At 45.9% G+C, this 19,867-nt stretch overlaps 1 protein-coding gene across 6 annotated transcripts; it reads left to right on the forward strand.

The window, feature by feature from the left end:
* The first annotated feature begins 213 nt into the window (after positions 1 to 213).
* Positions 214 to 16,684, forward strand: LOC307070896 (NLR family CARD domain-containing protein 3-like). Of its 6 annotated transcripts, none has more exons than XM_079729639.1 (12): positions 214 to 301; positions 841 to 1,153; positions 1,619 to 1,750; positions 3,500 to 3,631; positions 3,831 to 3,897; positions 4,077 to 4,305; positions 4,452 to 6,234; positions 6,558 to 6,731; positions 7,000 to 7,173; positions 7,461 to 7,634; positions 8,308 to 8,354; positions 13,523 to 16,684. In XM_079729639.1, exons 2-12 carry the CDS (start codon positions 1,089 to 1,091, stop codon positions 14,074 to 14,076), a joined length of 3,531 nt encoding a protein of 1,176 aa, XP_079585765.1. In that variant the 5' UTR covers positions 214 to 301; positions 841 to 1,088; the 3' UTR covers positions 14,077 to 16,684. The 6 variants fall into 6 exon arrangements, with proteins under 6 accessions (XP_079585765.1, XP_079585767.1, XP_079585768.1 ...); XM_079729641.1 differs by having other exon boundaries at positions 284 to 301; positions 1,055 to 1,153; XM_079729640.1 differs by lacking the exon at positions 214 to 301 and having other exon boundaries at positions 462 to 870; positions 1,055 to 1,153.
* The last annotated feature ends 3,183 nt before the right edge of the window (positions 16,685 to 19,867 follow it).

The following is a 19,867-nucleotide window of genomic DNA, read 5'->3' on the forward strand; positions in this document are numbered from 1 at the left end:
AGTGACTGAGTGTCTCTACCTGCTGTTTGAACCATCATGTGTCTCTTTGTATTTCTCTGTGCTTCTAGACATCACAGCTCTATCCATCGTTCATATTTTAATGAAGTAGTTATTCTTCAACTATGAGTGAAGTCATGGAACAGCAACCTATAAGATGTTAGTCTGACAGGAGTTTAAGGGGATTTTCTTTTTACTGGGAGGGGAACTGGACCAACTGGTTGGTTCACAATGTCATACTTTCCTTGTTGTTGTGTTGGACGGTTTGGTGCTGAGCTCTTCATTACAGCAGGGAGAAGACAAGGTACTGTAGCCACGCTATGTCATACCATAATTCATAGGTTGAGTTATTTAACAAAATGTAATGTAATGTTATTGATTTTTAAACTTTGGTCTACTTGACATTTTTTAAACTTTGGTCCACTTTAATTAATTGGTTCGTATATCAACATTTATTGCCATGAAAATGTTATTTATCTTTCTTCTAACTATTCATCAAATTTGGATTTGAATATTATTATGTTTAATATCATAAATATTATTACTACTTACATTATTATAATAAGTATTTTGTTATAATTGTACGATTATTATGATATGTATTACTTTTATTATAATGATCCTTTTAATTGTATTATTATTATTATAATTATTATAATTATTCTCATTATTGTTATTGTTTTTGTGAGTATGGAAGAGAACCAGATCTGGGGATGTGGTTGTGATCTAAACGTAATGAGGAAGTCAATATAAGGTCGTCAGTCAGACTGGTTCAACAGGACAGACAACCTCAGAGGGTGATTTCCTCATAGTGAGCGTATCTGTCTTCTGGTTCCCCTGCAGATGTACCAGAAGCCCTGAGAGACATTCTGTGTGAGTGATAAAGTTATCAGTGGTTTGTAGCAAACACTGGGCAGCGTCTCCCCGTCTTTCCCCTCGTTCAGACTGAGAGCAGCAATGAACAGCAATGACCTGCAATAAGCAGGTTCTATAAAAGCAGGGAATAACCAAACGCTGAATGACCAGAGAAGAAATATGTAGTTGTGGTTGTATCCAGGTCCTCAGTCTACTTTCAATGAGGAGAGAGAAGGATGGGGCGCCCTACCTATAAAACCACTCCATCTGGAATACATGTCCGCGAGAAAAAGGCTGAGAGGTAAGAAAAGGATCTCTCACTGTCTGTGACTGTGGTCCATCTCAGAGCTCAGCAGTTTATATTAACTTAATTAATTTATTTAAGAGTTCAAAATTGAAATCCCAATCAATGTGTAATTAATAAATAAATCGAATACTTTGTTGGGATGTAAACTACTAGTCAGGGAGTGGAGGGCTGTGTCTGCAGCCCTGCCTCTACATGGAACACTTCCTTAGGCCAGCTGGCCGCCTGAGAACCTTCCTCTTCTAGACCGCTCCATGGAGGGGAGAGTGGAACCTATTTACAGATTAACACACAGCTAGAAGGACGTTTACAGCTCATAAATCCATCATATCCAGCGTTTAGCTTTAGATATGACTTAGTTAAGCTAATTAAGAGTTAAAAAATAAATCACATTCAATGTCCTCTGATTATTTATATCTGTGGAAAAGTAATTAATAAGAAAATCAAGCAATTTTATTTCAGAAGAAAAGGTTCTAAAAGAGTCCAGCAGGAGAGAGCAGACTCCCCTGGAACCAGCTGTGTCTCCATGAAGAGTGACTGGTCTATGGATAAACCTGTTAAGTTTAAAGATGGACGCAGCTCCAGAAAGAAGAGGTAGGAGTCCTGAATCACAGATGGTTGTTGTTGTTTATCTAGAAGAGAAGTGCTTATTTATTTACAGCTTTAGAAAACTCTGGATTCAGCCCAACATTTATTAACCTAGTGGCTTACAAACGGTATGATCTCTTCTTCTTTGACATGAAGAAGGTCTTATACAAGGAGATGCGGTATCTAGGACGATGATTTGTACAATCACAATGTACCAGGTATTCAAGAGGTCAATACAAGACATACGTGAATATTTGCAGATGATATTCTTGGGCTGGTCTCAGAATCCACCTCATCTCTGTTTACGTTAATGAATAAATTCTCCTAATTTTAAGGATGCAAAGTAATTGGTCAAACTCTGAAGCACATCCATTGTCATCCTTCTGCCAAAAATAATTTTCAAACCAGGCCTGAGAATGGCTTCAGATATCTTGAATCAAACTCCATTACACTACTTCCAACATTTTTTCAGTTTGTGCAGGAAATTCCTGTGGAATGCTAAAGGCCCAAGATTGAAGTTGTCCACATTTCAAAGAGCTGTGGACCATGATGGTTCTGGGAACACCCAGTCACCTATAAGACAATTATACCTTTACCATCAGGCGTAGGCTCCAATAGTCTCAGCCACCGGACAGGAACCTCATTGGTTTAGAGTACCCTATGTAGACCCTTCCCTTAGTGAATGTGGATATGGATAATTTACCCCAAATATTATACAGCACCCTAGGGTTCTGGTTAAAACCTAAACTATCTATATTAACATGCAGGGTTCTAGGGGAAAAAAAATATCATTCGGAAAGCATTGACAAAAAAGGTATAATAAAGCAAAAGATTAGTTAAAGGACAAACATTAAAATATTTGGACCTATTTAGCAAACATGTTGATCTGCCCAGCAATCCATTTGGGAAATACCTTCAACTGAGACTTTGAAGGAAGGAGGGGGGTTAGGACTTTCTGCTCAGTCTAGAAGGCGTACCACTATTTGTGAAAAACATATGGCACTGGACACAAAGCCTCCAAATACTAGACATTGCTATAAAATTATTCATAATCAAATAATTTGACATTAAAAACTGCCCATCTCAGAGCTCAGCAGTGATCCATCGTGACGCCATCATTAGTCTGAGTGGCTAAGAATTCTCAATAATGGCAATAAATTGTGAAGAGAATACCATCTTAAAACGTGTAGACTGGACTGGTTCAAGCTGGGTAGAGTAGGTTGTTACACACCCTGATTGTTAAGTTTCTACCAGAACGTTGGTACATTAGGTCATATCTTCTGGGAGAGAACAAATGATTTTGAAGCTGCTTCTACCGTCACCAGAACCATCCTGGGTCAGGAGAGTCCCTCCTCCACTAGACTGTATTTATAGGAAGACCCCTCCACACTTTACCATCTAGCAGCCCAGTAGCAGGTTGATGAGCCACTGTTCATGTTGGGATGTAAACTAAAGTCAGGGGGTGGAGGTCTGCAGCCCAGCCTCTACATGGAACACTTCCTTAGGCCAGCTGGCCGTCTGAGAACCTTCCTCTTCTAGACCGCTCCATGGAGAGAACCTCTATCATTTACACATGAACACCCAGCTAGAAGGACGTTTACTGCTCATAAATCCATCATATCCAGCGTTTAGCTTTAGATATGACTAAGTTAAGCTAATTGAGAGTTAAAAATATAAATCACATTCAATGACCTCTGATTAATTATATTTGTGGAAAAGTAATTAATAAATAAATCAAAAACACTTTAATTTCAGAAGAAAAGGTTCTAAAAGAGTCCAAAAGGAGAGAGCAGACTCCCCTGGACCCAGCTGTGTCTCCATGAAGAGTGATTGGTCTATGGATAAACCTGTTAAGTTTAAAGATGGACGCAGCTCCAGAAAGAAGAGGTAGGAGTTTCAAAGAGACGATGAAGACTGACCAGACGTATTATATCATGAGAAAGTTGGTCAAACTCTGATGATTGTGTGTGTGCGTGTGTGTGTGTGTGTGTGTGTGTGTGTGTGTGTGTGTGTGTGTGTGTGTGTGTGTGTGTGTGTGTGTGTGTGTGTGTGTGTGTGTGTGTGTGTGTGTGTGTGTTCTCCACAGACGAAACCAGGATAGGTCAAAGGTTACCAGTGGTCAGTCTGTACAGCAGCAACACACACAGTTGAAGGTAAGTAAATGTACAAGACTTCAGTAATGACGACATGACATGTGAACAACCTCTCTCCTGGAGTTAACAGTCTCCAGGCTTCCCTCTTCAGACCAGCAGGACGTGAATCCAGGACAGACGGTTCTGATCTCCTCAGTTAATTCAGAGTAAAGTTCTCATCGATGTTGGTTCTGTTCCAGAGGATCAAGGAGAACGCACACGCTTTTCTAGACAAGGAGGTGGAGAAGCTCTGGAGGGTTCTCTTCCCAGATTACCCACAATGCTCAGAGAGTCAGAGGGAGGAGGAGGAGGAGGTGGATGGTGAGGAAGAGGAGCAGAGGAGGCGCGCCATAGAGGGAGTGGTAGACATCACACTGCTCTGCATGAAGGAGTTGAATCAGGAGGAGCTGGCCGACTCACTGCGGAGCAGTAAGATACTCTTATTTTTAAACAGATTAGGAAGATATTCTTATTTGAAATTGGGCAGAAAAATAATCTTCTTTTGAAAAACGATTAGGAAGATGTACTGCTGTACTATTTTTAAACATAAATTCTTCCATTGTTTTCTAATGTAGAAAGTGTTTATGCTGAGTGCCAACATAGAATCAAGTCTCATCTGAAGGAGAAGACCCAGTGTGTGTTTGAGGGCATCGCTGAAGCAGGAGAGTCAAAACCTCTGAATGAGATCTACACAGAGCTCTACATCACAGAGAGAGGCAGTGGAGAGGTCAACAAGGAACATGAGGTCAGACAGATTGAAACAGTTTCCAGGAAACCAGCCAGGGAGGCAACACCAATCAAATGTCAAGACATCTTTAAACCCTTACTTGGAAAAGATAAACCAATCAGAACAATGATGACAACTGGAGTGGCCGGCATTGGTAAAACTGTCTTAACACAAAAGTTCACTCTGGACTGGGCTGAAGGCAAAACCAACCACGACATACACTTCATATTTCCCTTCACTTTCAGAGAGGTGAATTTACTGAAAGACAGAAAGTTTAGCTTGGTGGAACTTCTTCATCACTTCTTTATTGGAACCAAAGAAACAGGATTCTGCAGATACGACCGGTTCCAAGTTGTCTTTATCTTGGATGGTCTGGATGAGTGTCGATTTCCTCTGGACTTCCAGAACAACCCGATCTGTACTGATGTCACAGAGTCCACCTCGGTGGACGTGCTTCTGACGAACCTTATCAGGGGCGACCTGCTTCCCTCCTCTCGCATCTGGATAACCACACGCCCTGCGGCAGCCAATCAGATCCCTGCTGAGTGTGTTGACATGGTGACAGAGGTGAGAGGGTTCACCGACCCACAGAAGGAGGAGTACTTCAGGAAGAGATTCAGAGACGAGAAGCTGGCCAGCAAAATCATCTCCCACGTCAAGACAGCACGAAGCCTCCACATCATGTGTCACATCCCAGTCTTCTGTTGGATCACAGCTTCAGTTCTGGAGGACTTCTTCAAAATCTCCCAGACAGGAGAACAGATGCCCAAGACTATGACTCAGATGTACAGCCACTTCCTGAGGGTTCAGACCATACAGGGGGACAGGAAGTATCATGGGAGAGCTGAAACAGATCCACACTGGATTCCAGAGAGCAGGGAGATCATTGTTTCTCTGGGAAAACTGGCTTTTAACCAGCTGGAGAAAGGCAACCTGATCTTCTACGAGGCAGACCTGGCAGAGTGTGACATTGATATCAGAGCAGCCTCAGTGTACTCAGGAGTGTTCACCCAGATCTTTAAAGAGGAGTGTGGGCTGTACCAGGAGAAGGTGTTTTGCTTTGTCCATCTAAGCATCCAGGAGTTTCTGGCTGCCCTTTATGTCTTTCTGTCCTTCATCGACAGGGGTGTCAATTTGCTCTCAGAAGAAAAACCAACCTCCAGGGAAGATGAACTCCTCCTCTATGAGAGTGCCGTGGACAAGGCCATACAGAGTGAGAACGGACACCTGGACTTGTTTCTCCGCTTCCTCCTGGGCCTCTCTCTGGAGACCAATCAGAATCTCCTACGAGGCCTGCTAGGACAGACAGGAAGTAGCTCACAGACCAATCAGAAATCAGTGTCTTACATCAAGAAGAGGATAAGTGTTGATGACTCTCCAGAGAGAAGCATCAATCTGTTCCACTGTCTGAATGAGCTGAATGACCATTCTCTAGTGGAGGAGATCCAACAGTACCTGACATCAGGATGCCTCCCCAGAGAATCTCTCTCCCCTGCTCAGTGGTCAGCTTTGTTCTTCATCTTACTGTCATCAGAAGAGGAGCTGGATGTGTTTGACCTGAAGAAATATTCTGCTTCAGAGCAGAGTCTTCTGAGGCTGCTGCCACTGGCCAAAGCCTCCAAAACATATCTGTAGGTTCACTAATAACATGTATTACAATAAACACAACACAATATACATAATACTAGAATATATAAACAATAATAACATACAAAATGTTTTTGTAGGTGTGCATAATTAGATTCTAATAATGAGTTAAATAATCTATGTGTAAAGTATTTTAGAGACAGTTTAAAACTGTAGAGACTGTTTATTAAACAGTTTAATATCTGACCTGAACAGTCCTGAGAGTATGAACTGTGTCTGTTTTAACAAATTCATAACAAACTTCATGTTTAAGTGACATCAGTTCTGAAGAGTAACATATCTGTTTTTTTTATGGCTGAATTTTAAGGCTGAATGGCTGTAATTTGTCAGAGAGATGCTGTGAAGCTCTGGTCTCAGCTCTCAGCTCAAACTCCTCTTGTCTGAGAGAGCTGGACCTGAGTACCAATGATCTGCAGGATTCAGGAGTGAAGCTGCTCTCTGATGGACTGGGGAGTTCACGCTGTACACTGAAAATTCTCAGGTCAGTTTTGCTGTTTCACTGTGTCCGCATTAGGAAAGTTAAAGGTAGGCTACTAGAGTAAAAATATGGCACCAAGTTAATAAGAAAATGATTTTTAAATATTCCTGCAAATGCAGTGAAGAAGTGACATTTCCGAAATTCATGATTTATTTTCATGAATAAAAACTTTTCAAAACATTCATACGACAAAATTTTGTACTAGCTGAACTTCATTCGTAAAACATTATAGATTGATTTATATGTAATAATAAGAAGGTTTTTTTTAAAGGCTGAATGGCTGTCATCTGTCAAAGAGATGCTGTGAAGATCTGGCCTCAGTTCTCAGCTCCAATACCTCTAGTCTGAGAGAGCTGGACCTGAGTACCAATGATCTGGAGGATTCAGGAGTGAATCTGCTCTCTGCTGGACTGAGGAGTCCACATTGTAGACTGGAAACTCTCAGGTCAGTTGTGTGCAAACAGATAAACCACAAGGTTTGATTTTAGAAGACATTTAAAATATTTAAATCCATAAAAGTTCACATTTCATATGAATAACTTAACCAATTGACATTTTGTTCACATAAAGTATAAGGTTATATTTTTTATTTATAAAGTATAAGGTTATATTTATTTGTAGTTGTATTTATTATTTAAATGTTTATTAGATATTTTTTTGATTATCTATCAATTGTTTTGGTGCTCACCATAGACTGTGTAGCTGTTGACTCATTTCAGTTGTCCCCTGTAGGTTGTCTGGCTGCCTGATCACGAAGGAAGGCTGTGCTTCTCTGGCCTCAGCTCTGAGCTCCAACCCCTCCCATCTGAGAGTGCTGGACCTGAGCTACAATCACCCAGGAGACTCAGGAGCTTCGCTGCTCTTTGCTGGACTGGAGGATCCAAGCTGGAGACTGGACACTCTCAGGTATGGAGAGGACAGCTCATCACTCAGGGACAATGTCTCCTAAAAGGATTCAACCAGCTGCTGGATAAAGTGGCTCCAACTCATGTTGAGCAGAAGGTGATGAGACAGCAGATTAGGATACAGGCGACTTTCATTAAATAATATTCATGATACTCAGTGCAGCACACTGTGAATTCGTTTTTTTAGTGGCTGATGTTGGAGTCAGCTGATCCCATGCTGGTTCGACGATAAGTTAGCCTGGAGCTGGGCCTTCGTATGGAGTGGGGAGTTAGCATGCAGTTTAGTGTTAACCTGGAGCTGTGTGTTTCCCTGTTAAAGACAACTTGCTGCCCTCTCTTTGTTAACATGTGAATAATGTTTCCCTGTTTAAAGACGACATGTTGCTCTCTCTTTGTTAACATGTGAATAATGTTTCCCTGTCTAAAGACAAAATGCTGCTCTCTCTCTTTGTTAACATGTGAATAATGTTTCCCTGTTTAAAGACAACATTCTGCTCTCTCTTTGTTAACATGTGAATAATGTTTCCCTGTTTAAAGACAGCATGCTGCTCTCTTTGTTAACATGTAAATAATGTTTCACTGTTTAAAGACAGCATGCTGCTCTCTCTTTGTTAACATGTGAATAATGTTTTCCTGTTTAAAGACAACATGCTGCTCTCTCTTTGTCTCCCCAGTGTGGAGCACGGTGGAAAGTGGAGGATGAAACCAGCTCTAAAGAAGTGTAAGTGTCTGTTTAGGTTGATTCATCACAACACACACTAACTATTGTGATGGAAAGTCCATCCACACAGCAGGAGGTGACGTCGCCTTCATTAAACTCTTCATTAATCTATGTTTCAGTCATGGATAAGATTTGACTCCAAGTGTATGTGTAAATACAGCATGATGTAATTTTCTACACCTTTAATTACTCTTAAGTGATTGTAGCAGGTTCGAGGAATGAGAGCAGGCGGGGTTGTCGTTCTCTCCGCAGGAGATCGGTTTATTTGCTTTTCAAACGGAACAGAAATATCTAAACTGTAACAAAAGAACATTTAGGGCCGTCTCGCGGTGGATCTTGGTCAGTGTCACTCGCTCGCTCCGGACCTCCGTGGTCCGTTCGCTCCTGGGTCTCATTCCCACTATAACAGAAAGCATGCACATAAGTACAGCCTCCCTGATTGACCTGAGTGCAGATACCTGCTCACCACCAGGTTCAATCCCCCCCGGCCAATCCCGTGCGCTCCCAACCTGTCCATACTCCCCCTGCAGGCCAGACGTCGCACGTCCCCCCACACGCCCCCACCGCCCGACACCGGCCGGGGTCACATCCGGCCGCCGACTCACTCCCCCCCCCCGGAGCAGGAGAGGAAGTCTGCCACGGCCATTTGTGCCCCAGGCCTGTGCACGACCCGAAAGTTAAAGGGCTGCAACGCGAGGTACCACCGGGTGATCCTCGCGTTGGCGTCCTTCATGCGGTGGAGCCACTGGAGGGGGGCGTGGTCGGAGTAGAGGGTGAATGCGCGCCCCCAGCAGGTAGTAGCGAAGGGCGCCGACCGCCCACCGGATGGCGAGACACTCCTTCTCTACCGTGCTGTACCGACCCTCCCGGTCCGATAGTTTCCGGCTCAGGTACAGCACCGGGTGGTCGACTCCCTCCACCTGCTGGGTCAGGACCGCGCCTAGCCCCCTATCCGACGCGTCCGTCTGCAGGGAGAAAGGGAGATCAAATTTAGGAGCGCATAGGACCGACTCTCCACAGAGGGCTGTTTTAATAGCCTCAAACGACACCTGGCATGGCTCCGACCACTGGACTGTATCTGGGGCCCTCTTACGGGTGAGGTCGGTCAAGGGGCTGGCCAGGTCCGAGAAGTGCGGCACGAACTGCCGGTAGTACCCTGCCAGCCCCAAGAACCGCCTCACCTCCATCTTGGTTCTGGGCCGAGCGGAGGCGGCCACCGCCGTGGTCTTAGCAGCCTGTGGCCGGACCTCCCCCCCCCCCCCAGGTGGTACCCCAGATACTGGATCTCCCTCCGCCCGATCACGCACTTCTTCGGGTTGGCCGTGAGCCCCGCTCGTCTCAGCGACTGAAGGACGGCCGCCACCTGCCGCACATGCTGCTCCCACGTTCCACTATAGATGACCACGTCATCAATGTAGGCAGCAGCATACGTGGCGTGTGGCCGTAACACCCGGTCCATCAGTCGCTGAAACGTGGCCGGGGCCCCGAACAACCCGAACGGAAGCACCTTGAACTGGTATAAACCGAGCGGAGTGGAGAACGCCGTTTTTTCCCGGGCGGACAGCGGAATCTGCCAGTAGCCCTTCGTGCAGTCCAGAGTCGTATAATAGGTGGCCATGCCAAGCCGGTCCACGAGCTCGTCGATCCGAAGCATTGGGTAGGCGTCGAACTTTGAGACCGCGTTCACCCTACGATAGTCCACACAGAATTGGACCGACCCGTCCGGCTTCCCCACAAGCACGACAGGACTGCACCAGTCGCTGTGGGACTCCTCGACCACGCCCAACTCTAACATGGTTGCTAATTCGTGCCGTACCACATCTTGTTTGTGGACGGGCAGCCTATAGGGGCGTGTCCGCACCGTTAACCCGGGCTGCGTCTCGATGTCGTGAGTAATTAGCGGGGTGCGACCGGGCAGGGGCGAAAAGACGTCAGCGAACTGGAGTTGCAGGGCGGCAACGTCCCGCGCCTGACTCCGCGAGATGTCCTTGCCCCGACCTACCGGAGGGGTGGGACCTGGGCCCGGGACTTCCGGCCCGAGCTCTTCTCCCTCCGGCAGCGTCGACGCAAACGCGACAGGGACCACGTCGTTCTACCTCTTCAGGAGGTTGATGTGGTACACCTGTTTGTTTTCGCCCCTGTCCGAACGCGCTACCTCGTAATCCACGTCCCCGACTCGCCGCGTGACCACGAAGGGCCCTTGCCACTTCGCGAGTAATTTGGTGTTAGAGGTGGGCAGCAGTACCAGGACCTTGTCCCCCGGGGTGAGATCGCGTAATCTAGTCCCTCTGTCGTACAGGCGTCTCTGACTCTCCTGGGCGCGGTGCAAATGCTCACGTGACAATACCCCTAGTGAGTGAAGCTTTGCACGCAGGTCCATGACGTACTGGATTTCGTTTTGGCTGTCACTGGACCCCTCCTCCCAGTTTTCTTTAATGAGGTCCAGGACGCCCCTGGGCTTGCGCCCATAGAGTAACTCAAATGGGGAAAACCCTGTGGAAGCCTGGGGCACTTCCCGCACTGCAAACAACAGAGGGTCTAGCCATTGATGCCAATTTCGAGCATCTTCATGTACGAACTTGCGGATCATGGACTTTAACGTCCGGTTAAACCTCTCACACAAGCCGTCCGTGGCTGGGTGATAGACGCTTGTGCGAACGGCCTTGACCTTCAACAACCCGTAAAGTTCTCTAATCGTGCGTGACATGAAATTGGTGCCCTGGTCAGTGAGAATCTCTTTCGGGATTCCCACCCGCGATACGACATGAAACAACGCCTGCGCAACACTCTTCGCGGAGATGTTGCGCAACGGAATTGCTTCTGGGTATCGGGTTGCGTAGTCGATCAGGACTAACACAAATCGATACCCTTGTGCGGAACGTTCTAATGGCCCAATAATGTCCATGCCAACGAGGTCGAAGGGGGCTTCCACCAGGGGGAGGGGCCGTAAGGGAGCCCTGGGGACGGCCGGGGGATTCACCAGCTGGCATTCGGGGCAGGATGCGCACCACCTGCGCACTTCCGCCCGAATCCCCGGCCAATAGAACCGGGCCATTATCCCGTTGAGTGTTTTCTCGTACCCCAAATGGCCCGCCATTGGGTTGTAATGCGCCGCCTGGAAGACCATTTCCCGGCGGCTCCTTGGCACCAGCAACTGGGTGATCACCTCCTCACTCTGGGTGTCATGACTCACCCGATATAGCCTGTCCCTAACCACCATAAAGTGTGGGTAAGTCAGCGCCGCGTCTGGCCGGACCCGACTCCCATCAATACTTATAACCTGGTCGTAGGCTGAGCCCAATGTGGCGTCACGAGACTGCTCGAGGGGGGCATCCTCCACCGGTGGGAATCTCGGCGCTGGGACCTCTGGGTGAGGACCCCCCCCTTCCCCCGATCCCTGAGCAGCGCCGGACGCCCCCGCCTCGGCGCAGAATACCGCACATGACTTACATGTCCCTACCTGTCGTGTCCGCATCCCCGTAGTCCCCCTAACTGCCTGTGGGAACCCCGCCCAATCCAACCCAAGAATCAGGGGATGCGAGAGGCTCGAACTAACCGCCGCCTTCACCCTATATTTTCTACCCCCGCAACGAATTTCGATGGGGACCAAAGGATACTCGTGCACATTCCCGTGTATACACCTCACCGAAACGCTCGACGCCTCCACCAATGCCTCGGACCGCACCAGGCGCTGGTGGATCATGAGTCCAACAGCGCCTGGTGCGTACCCCGCTGTATCCTCACCGGGATACGGTACGCCTCGCCGGGACCGTGGGGAGGAGACGGGGCCCCGGTGACGCGGACGACCTGACCCACCTCCATCATGGGGCACTCCCGCCGGAAGTGGCCAGGCCGCCCACACCGCCAACACCCCTCCCCTGCCGCCTGAGCGCCCGTCTGTGGAAGGGGGGTGGAAGGCGACTCATGTGCCCGCTCTGGACCGCCCCCCCCCCCCATCTCGCCCTCGGCGCCGGGGTTGGCCTCTCCCGCCGTGGGGCAGCCGCCCCGGTACGTGGGCCCAGTGTCGGCGGTCGCTGGCTCGCCGGTGGTGGCTGCAGGTGGCTCTCCGCCAGGACGACCGCAGCAGCGAGGTTCTCGGTGGTACCGGACCCAGATGGAGGTCCGAGCCGCCAGCCCCTCCACGAATCTTTCCAGGGCCACCTGCTCGACCATGTCCTCCGCCGTGTTCCGGTCTGGGACCAGCCACCTCCTGGCCTGGTCCCTCAGCTGCTGGGCGAAGGCGAAGGGTCGGTCCCCCTCACTGAAGGCCAGTGCCCGGAACCGCCGCCCATGTTCCTCGGGGTAGAGACCCAGCCGGTCCCGGATGGCCCTGGTGATCGCATCGTAGTCCCGCTGGGCCCCGGCCGGCAGGCTGTGGAGCGCGAGCTGCGCCTCTCCGGTCAGGAGCGGTAGGAGCCGGTGTGCCCACTCCGGTCGAGGCCACCCCGAGACCTCGGCCACCCCCTGGAAGGTCTCAAGGAAGGCTTCCGCGTCGTCGGCCTCCCCCATCTTCGGGACGTGAATCTGGGCTGCGGGTCCCGGCCCTCGGGGTCCTCCGCCGGGTCCGCCGGAGGCGAGGAGCTCATGGAGCATGGCCCGATCGGCAGCAAAGGACTGGGCCAGCTCCATGAGCACCTCGTTCTGTGCCTGGTGGAGCTGGCCTTGCCTCTCGGCCATCTGGACCAGATGCCCGGGTACATTTCCCAACGGGGACTGGTCCATTTATCTGCTCTCGGGCCCCACATTGGGCTCCAGTGTAGCAGGTTCGAGGAATGAGAGCAGGCGGGGTTGTCGTTCTCTCCGCAGGAGATCGGTTTATTTGCTTTTCAAACGGAACAGAAATATCTAAACTGTAACAAAAGAACATTTAGGGCCGTCTCGCGGTGGATCTTGGTCAGTGTCACTCGCTCGCTCTGGACCTCCGTGATCCGTTCGCTCCTGGGTCTCGTTCCCACTATAACAGAAAGCAGGCACATAAGTACAGCCTCCCTGATTGACCTGAGTGCAGACACCTGCTCACCACCAGGTTCAATCCCCCCCGGCCAATCCCGTGCGCTCCCAACCTGTCCATACTCCCCCTGCAGGCCAGACGTCGCACGTCCCCCCACAGTGATAAACTAATTAATTTATATTTTCAGCCTCCTAATGGTGTCTTGTTCTCCCCTCAGATGCCCGTGAATTCACACTGGACCCAAACACAGCCCACAGACGACTCTCTCTGTCTGAAGACAACAGAAAGGTGACGCGGGTTGGAGAGGACCAGTCGTATCCTGATCACCCAGAGAGATTTGACAACTGTTACCAGGTGTTGTGTAGAGAAGGTCTGACTGGCCGCTGTTACTGGGAGGTAGAGTGGGAAAGAGAGGTTTCTGTAGGAGTGACACACAGAGGAATCACAAGGAGAGGAAAGGATGATGGCAGCAGGCTTGGAAGGAACAACAAGTCCTGGAGTCTTCATTATCATGATTTTCATTACTCTGTCTGGGACAACGAGAGAGTCATAGTCATTTGTCTCCCCCCCCCTGGCTCTAACAGAGTAGGAGTGTATCTGGACCGGCCTGCTGGCACTCTGTCCTTCTACAGAGTGTCCCCAGGTGGGGGAGGGTCCTCAGACACACTGACACACATCCACACCATCCAGTCCACCTTCACCCAGGAGGACCTCCTCCCTGGGTTTGCACTTTTGAGATCTGGTTCCTCAGTGTCTCTGAGTCAGTTGTAGTGAGACACACACACACACACACACACACACACACACACACACACACACACACACACACACACACACACACACACACACACACACACACACACACACACACACACACACACACACACACACACACACGCGCGCGCACACACTCCCCCCCACACACAGGATCCATATGTTCTATATGTTCACTCCATACAATAAGGAATTATATCACATGTTAAACATATATTTATCTTCCTCTAAAGTTAGAGGAAGTTTTTTGATTGAGCTTCCTCTATAGTTCATTGTTTAGATGAGGAGGGGTTCATTCAGTTATCAGAAGTGAATGACTGATATAACCATAACTGAAGTTACTATTATCTTTATCGAGAAATTGGTAAAAAAATATATATATTCTTTTTTGAAAAATAAAATTTCTCTATTGGTAAATTTTGTAGTGTTTCAGTATCAAACACTTGTGATAATCATTGTACAAACACAGTCATGTCACTTTATATTATGTTGATTTGTATGATTTAAATAGTCCTTCACTTAACTGGAACAAACAGGTTCATGGATCGGGGTAGAAAGTGTATTAAATGCAATGGGGTCATGTGTTACGATAGAAAGCGTTTTAAATGTAATGGGGTTATGGATCGAGATAGATAGTGTATTAAATGTGTTGAGGCGTTTATTCATTGAAACATACTTATTTGTTGAAGAGGAATGTTTGTATGGTATGTGATTATTCTCTTTGATTGAACTTGACACGGCTCCTTCCTGGTTATAGTTTTTTAAAAACAGAAATTAGTTAGTTTCTGCTTTAACCAAGTATGGCCACTAGATGGTAGTGTTTCTCATTTATTCAAAAATTATGAATTCTGAATTGTGAACACTTTTGTGATGGAAACTAAAAGTTGCGAATCTATAGAGGCAGGGCCGTTTCAAGGAATTTGGGGGCCCCAAGCAAGACTTCTGAGCCGGGAATTTGTGGGCGGGGCGCTATCAATTAATCGCCTGTCCCCTCCCTTGTCGTTCCATTTGGGAACATGTTTGGTAAACATGTTTAATTTCGCTTGTTTCATATAATTTAATTAATTAACGGCGACACCAGAGGGCGCCCTCAACACATTTGCCGCCCTGGGACTAGGACTCGCCTATGCCGATCGCCGATCAGTTTGTCGTTGCATTTTATCCATAACCAGTCGTTGTCTTGGGGCCCCAGGCCAGCTCGGGGCCCCAAGCAATTGTTTGGTTTGCTTGCCTTCTCGCAACGGGCCTGTATAGAGGGATTATCAGTCTACGTCACTCTACGTCACTCCCCGCTCTACGCGCATGTCATTTGCAGAAAGAGACGAGAGCGACAAGAGCCGCAATCTTGTCTGGTTGTGCGGTTGGTTGCACAAACCCTTTTAATAAGATTGATTATCCCATTTATTCTACTTCTTGCTTGCCAACATAATAAAACAATTCAATTACTTTAATAATTATGCTTTTTCTTATTTGTATTGCATGCTTATTAAATGTATAGCCTACTCTGTTTGAGTTCATCTCCCTGAAAAAGTAGTCCCCTTTAATTACGATCGATCAAACATGTTTTTGCCACCTCGAAGAGCATTATCCCGCTTATACCATGGTCACTTGCCAAAGAAAAGAAATTAAGATCATTAATTTATATTTTCATGCGGTTTAAAATCCAAATATAAAGTTTTTCACATAAATAGGACGGACCGTAGCTACGCTGAGCTATGAGCCAGAGAGCTAACGTTATGGATTGTACATATTTATAATTCGAAATTCGTCCCAGCCTTTATACCGCAGATACTCTAGGGCAGGGGTCAGCAACCTTTTCAACATGCAGGGCCAGTTTGACATTAACTCGTTAATGAGTGTGCCTTAAGCAACAATATATTCAAAATTAAACTGAATTATGACACAGCGACCAAAAACATTTCCAGAAGACCTGTAATGGTACTATTTCCATATAGTCCACAATCATGCATAAACATTTTAAATGTTTTTTTGGTTGTTATATTTGCAACACGGGCATACAAATTATAATTACATATGTCCCATCTTAAAACACCATTTTCAGAAACTCTTTCAAAAACATATTTGCACTGTGATAAATGTAAAAAACGAGAATATATGAGAATGTTGGAACCATCTACATTAATATCTTTAAGACATGTACAGCTTTGCAAAACCATGTGAAGCCGATGCATACAGGCCACTTGCAACAATACTTTGAATCTTTTCTTGTTTATTACTCACAACATAGGTTTAAAAACTATTAATTGATCCCATTTCAGAACACTGCTTTCTGTAACTAATTTAAACATATTTGCACTGGGAGGAAATGCCAAAACAGACTAAAGTGCAAAAAAATATCGGTAGTAGGGGCTTTTGTCAACTTGTTTTGTTGTTAGGTTAAGTGGGGTTAATGGGTTCAGGGTTGTGTGTAGTTGTGTGTTGTTTAATGTTAACGTGTGTGTGTAACGTTGCCACCACTGTCACTGACTATGACATATTTGTTTTTTGGGTGTGCCGTTTTCCTTATACGTTGTTGGTGTGTCAAATAAAGGCAACTCTCGTAGTCGTGCAGTGTAAGGGGCGCGAGAGTTGTATAACTGCTGAACCTGGGCTCCCGTCTCGTCCTTCCCGTGCTGCTCGCTACAATATTTAGTATTTATTTATCAATATTGTTTCTGTAACGTTTTTTTTTTTCTTAAATTCTGTAAAAGTCATACTGCAGCCTATACCGTAAGTCGAAAAACTCTTTAAATTTTAAGGTATGGTTACCAATAACCCTAAACACAAATTTGTGGCACTGCACCCAAAGGTGGCGCTATTGTGAAAAATCATGAATTAGGCCTATTTCTCCTCACCAGATTGACCTGGACTCAAAATTGTTTCAGAATATTAATCTCTAGAATCAGACGCATTTATAAAACCCTAAAAATGTATACTTTTCCCACAATTTCATATTAAAGCTAAACATGATAAAAAGATTTACAGGCTACAAAAATAATCAAAAATTCACCAAAATCGCCACACAAAATCTTTAGGCCAAGCCTCACAAAAATCATTGAACAGAATTTGTTTTACTCAGTTCCATTTGAGAAATATTGGCCAATAAAGTTGGAAATATTGGGCTAAGTTGCACTTAGCCCATTTATCTTATATGACCATTTTGTTATTGTATAAAAAAACATACGACTATTATTAGGTGGATACCAATACCCCCCACTACTAATAAACCCAAATTGTGGTACTGCAACCAAAGGTGGCACTATTTAAAAGAATTATGAACTAACCTTATTTCTCCTTACAAGATGGACCTGGACTCAAAATTCTTTCATCATATTAATCTCTAAAATCAGATGCATCTTTTTCACCCTGGTCTTCTGCTCTGAAAATGTTTACTTTTCCCACAATTTCATAGAAAAGCCAAACGTCCACAGTCTCAACCCATTTTGCCTATATGACCATTTTGTTATTGTATAACTACCATACGGCTATAATTAGGTGGATACCATTATTAAGAAAGCCCTTAATTCTCTTGTGAAATGTGTGCTTGGAGTTTTCTTGATGTTGTGAGCTTATCAATTGACATTTGGACCAGTGGAGTCGACAACGCCATCTGGGTGCTTAGGGTGTTGGGTTAAAAATGTGTGGTGTTGTTGGGTGTCTTAAAATAAAGGTAGCTTCTGGAAGTCGAACGGGGTAGGGGCCCGAGTGCTGCAATACCCTAACGACCTGACTCCCGGGTGGTTCTCCCTCTGCCAACGTTGCAGTGTTGATCAGGACCGGAGGAAAAGCAATGAAATTATGAAATGAATCAAATCTATAAAATAAATAAGTATAGATACAGAAATATATGATGTGTATTCTGTGTTCTCCTGGTCGTTCTATAGTAGGGGAGTGTTTCCTGTTATTCATTACTACCACTAGAGGGGAGTTTTTCCTGTTCCTCATTACTACCACTAGAGGGGAGTGTTTCCTGTTCCTCATTACTACCACTAGAGGGGAGTGTTTCCTGTTCTTCATTACTACCACTAGAGGTAATGTTTCCTGTTCATTACTACCACTAGAGGAGGGTGTTTATTGTGTGTTCATTACTACCACGAGTTCTTAAACGACCCAAAGCCACAGTGCTTTAGGTCGGGAATCGGGAGGGAAGTGATTAATATCCGTTCTAATGTGGGAAATCGTTATCTTTGATGCGTTGGGGGTGTCTTGGCTTGATGCAGCTGAATGTAAGCCTGGTCCAGATGTCTGGTCCAGATTCAATGCATCTAGCTAATAATAAATAAAAAATATATATGAATGTGCAAAAGGCGAGGGAACTAAAATCACCGAAGCATCGTTTTGGGAGAGTCGCTATCATTAAGTATGTCCTCCAAGATGGAGATGATCAAAGTCCAGAGATAAAGGACTTTCTCCTTGAGAGAAAACATGCAGAACACATGCAGTAAGTGGCGGCCAGACTTGTCATTTTTAACCGATCTGACCAACAAGTTGATTAAGCTTAATTTAGAAGCTGCAAGGAAAAGAAAAACCTTGGATCATCAATATGATCAGCTCAGTTAATGCTTCCAAACAAGAAAATGTCTCTCTCTCTCGTTTTGGGTCAGCTAGTTATGCCCCTCTTCTTGATCACTAGTTATGCTCCTCTTCTTGATCAGTAGTTGTGCTCCTGTTCTTGATCACTAGTTATGCTCCTCTTCTTGAACACTAGTTATGCTCCTGTTCTTGATCACTAGTTATGCTCCTGTTCTTGATCACTAGTTATGCTCCTCTTCTTGATCACTAGTTATGCTCCTCTTCTTGATCACTAGTTATGCTCCGTCCTTAATCACTAGTTATGCTCCTCTTCTTGATCACTAGTTATGCTCCTGTTCTTGATCACTAGTTATGCTCCTCTTCTTGATCACTAGTTGTGGTCCTGTTCTTGATCAGTAGTTATGCTCCTGTTCTTGATCACTAGTTATGCTCCTGTTCTTGATCACTAGTTATGCTCCTGTTCTTGATCACTAGTTATGCTCCTCTTCTTGATCACTAGTTATGCTCCTGTTCTTGATCACTAGTTATGCTCCTGTTCTTGATGACTAGCTATGCTCCTGTACTTGATCATTAGTTATGCTCCTGTTCTTGATCACGAGTTATGCTCCTCTTCTTGATCACTAGTTGTGCTCCTGTTCTTGATCAGTAGTTATGCTCCTGTTCTTGATCAGTAGTTATGCTCCTGTTCTTGATCACTAGCTATGCTCCTGTACTTGATCACTAGTTATGCTCCTCTTCTTGATCACTAGTTGTGCTCCTGTTCTTGATCAGTAGTTATGCTCCTCTTCTTGAAAACTAGTTATGCTCCTGTTCTTGATCAGTAGTTATGCTCCTCTTCTTGATCAGTAGTTATGCTCCTCTTCTTGATCACTAGTTATGCTCCTGTTCTTGATCACTAGTTATGCTCCTCTTCTTGATCACTAGTTATGCTCCTGTTCTTGATCACTAGCTATGCTCCTGTTCTTGATCACTAGCTATGCTCCTGTCCTTGATCACTAGTTGTGCTCCTCTTCTTGATCACTAGTTATGCTCCTCTTCTTGATCACTAGTTATGCTCCTGTTCTTGATCAATAGCTATGCTCCTGTTCTTGATCACTAGTTATGCTCCTCTTCTTGATCACTAGTTATGCTCCTGTTCTTGATCACTAGTTGTGCTCCTCTTCTTGCTCATACAAGACCAGCGCAAAAGTAGCAAAATAATCTCTACTTCCTTGTCGCTTAGTGTGACAAATACTCATTCATATTTGTGTCTATA

This window comes from Pollachius pollachius (assembly GCF_949987615.1).
Source record: "Pollachius pollachius genome assembly, chromosome: 2".
NCBI lineage: Eukaryota > Metazoa > Chordata > Actinopteri > Gadiformes > Gadidae > Pollachius > Pollachius pollachius.

Excerpts from the sequence above, each read along its gene's own strand:
- LOC307070896 (XM_079729639.1), top strand. The coding sequence starts at position 1,089 with ATGGGGCGCCCTACCTATAAAACCACTCCATCTGGAATACATGTCCGC. Across the intron at positions 4,306-4,451 it reads GGCCGACTCACTGCGGAGCA|AAAGTGTTTATGCTGAGTGC; the intron begins GTAAGATACTCT and ends TTTCTAATGTAG. Across the intron at positions 7,174-7,460 it reads TGTAGACTGGAAACTCTCAG|GTTGTCTGGCTGCCTGATCA; the intron begins GTCAGTTGTGTG and ends TGTCCCCTGTAG.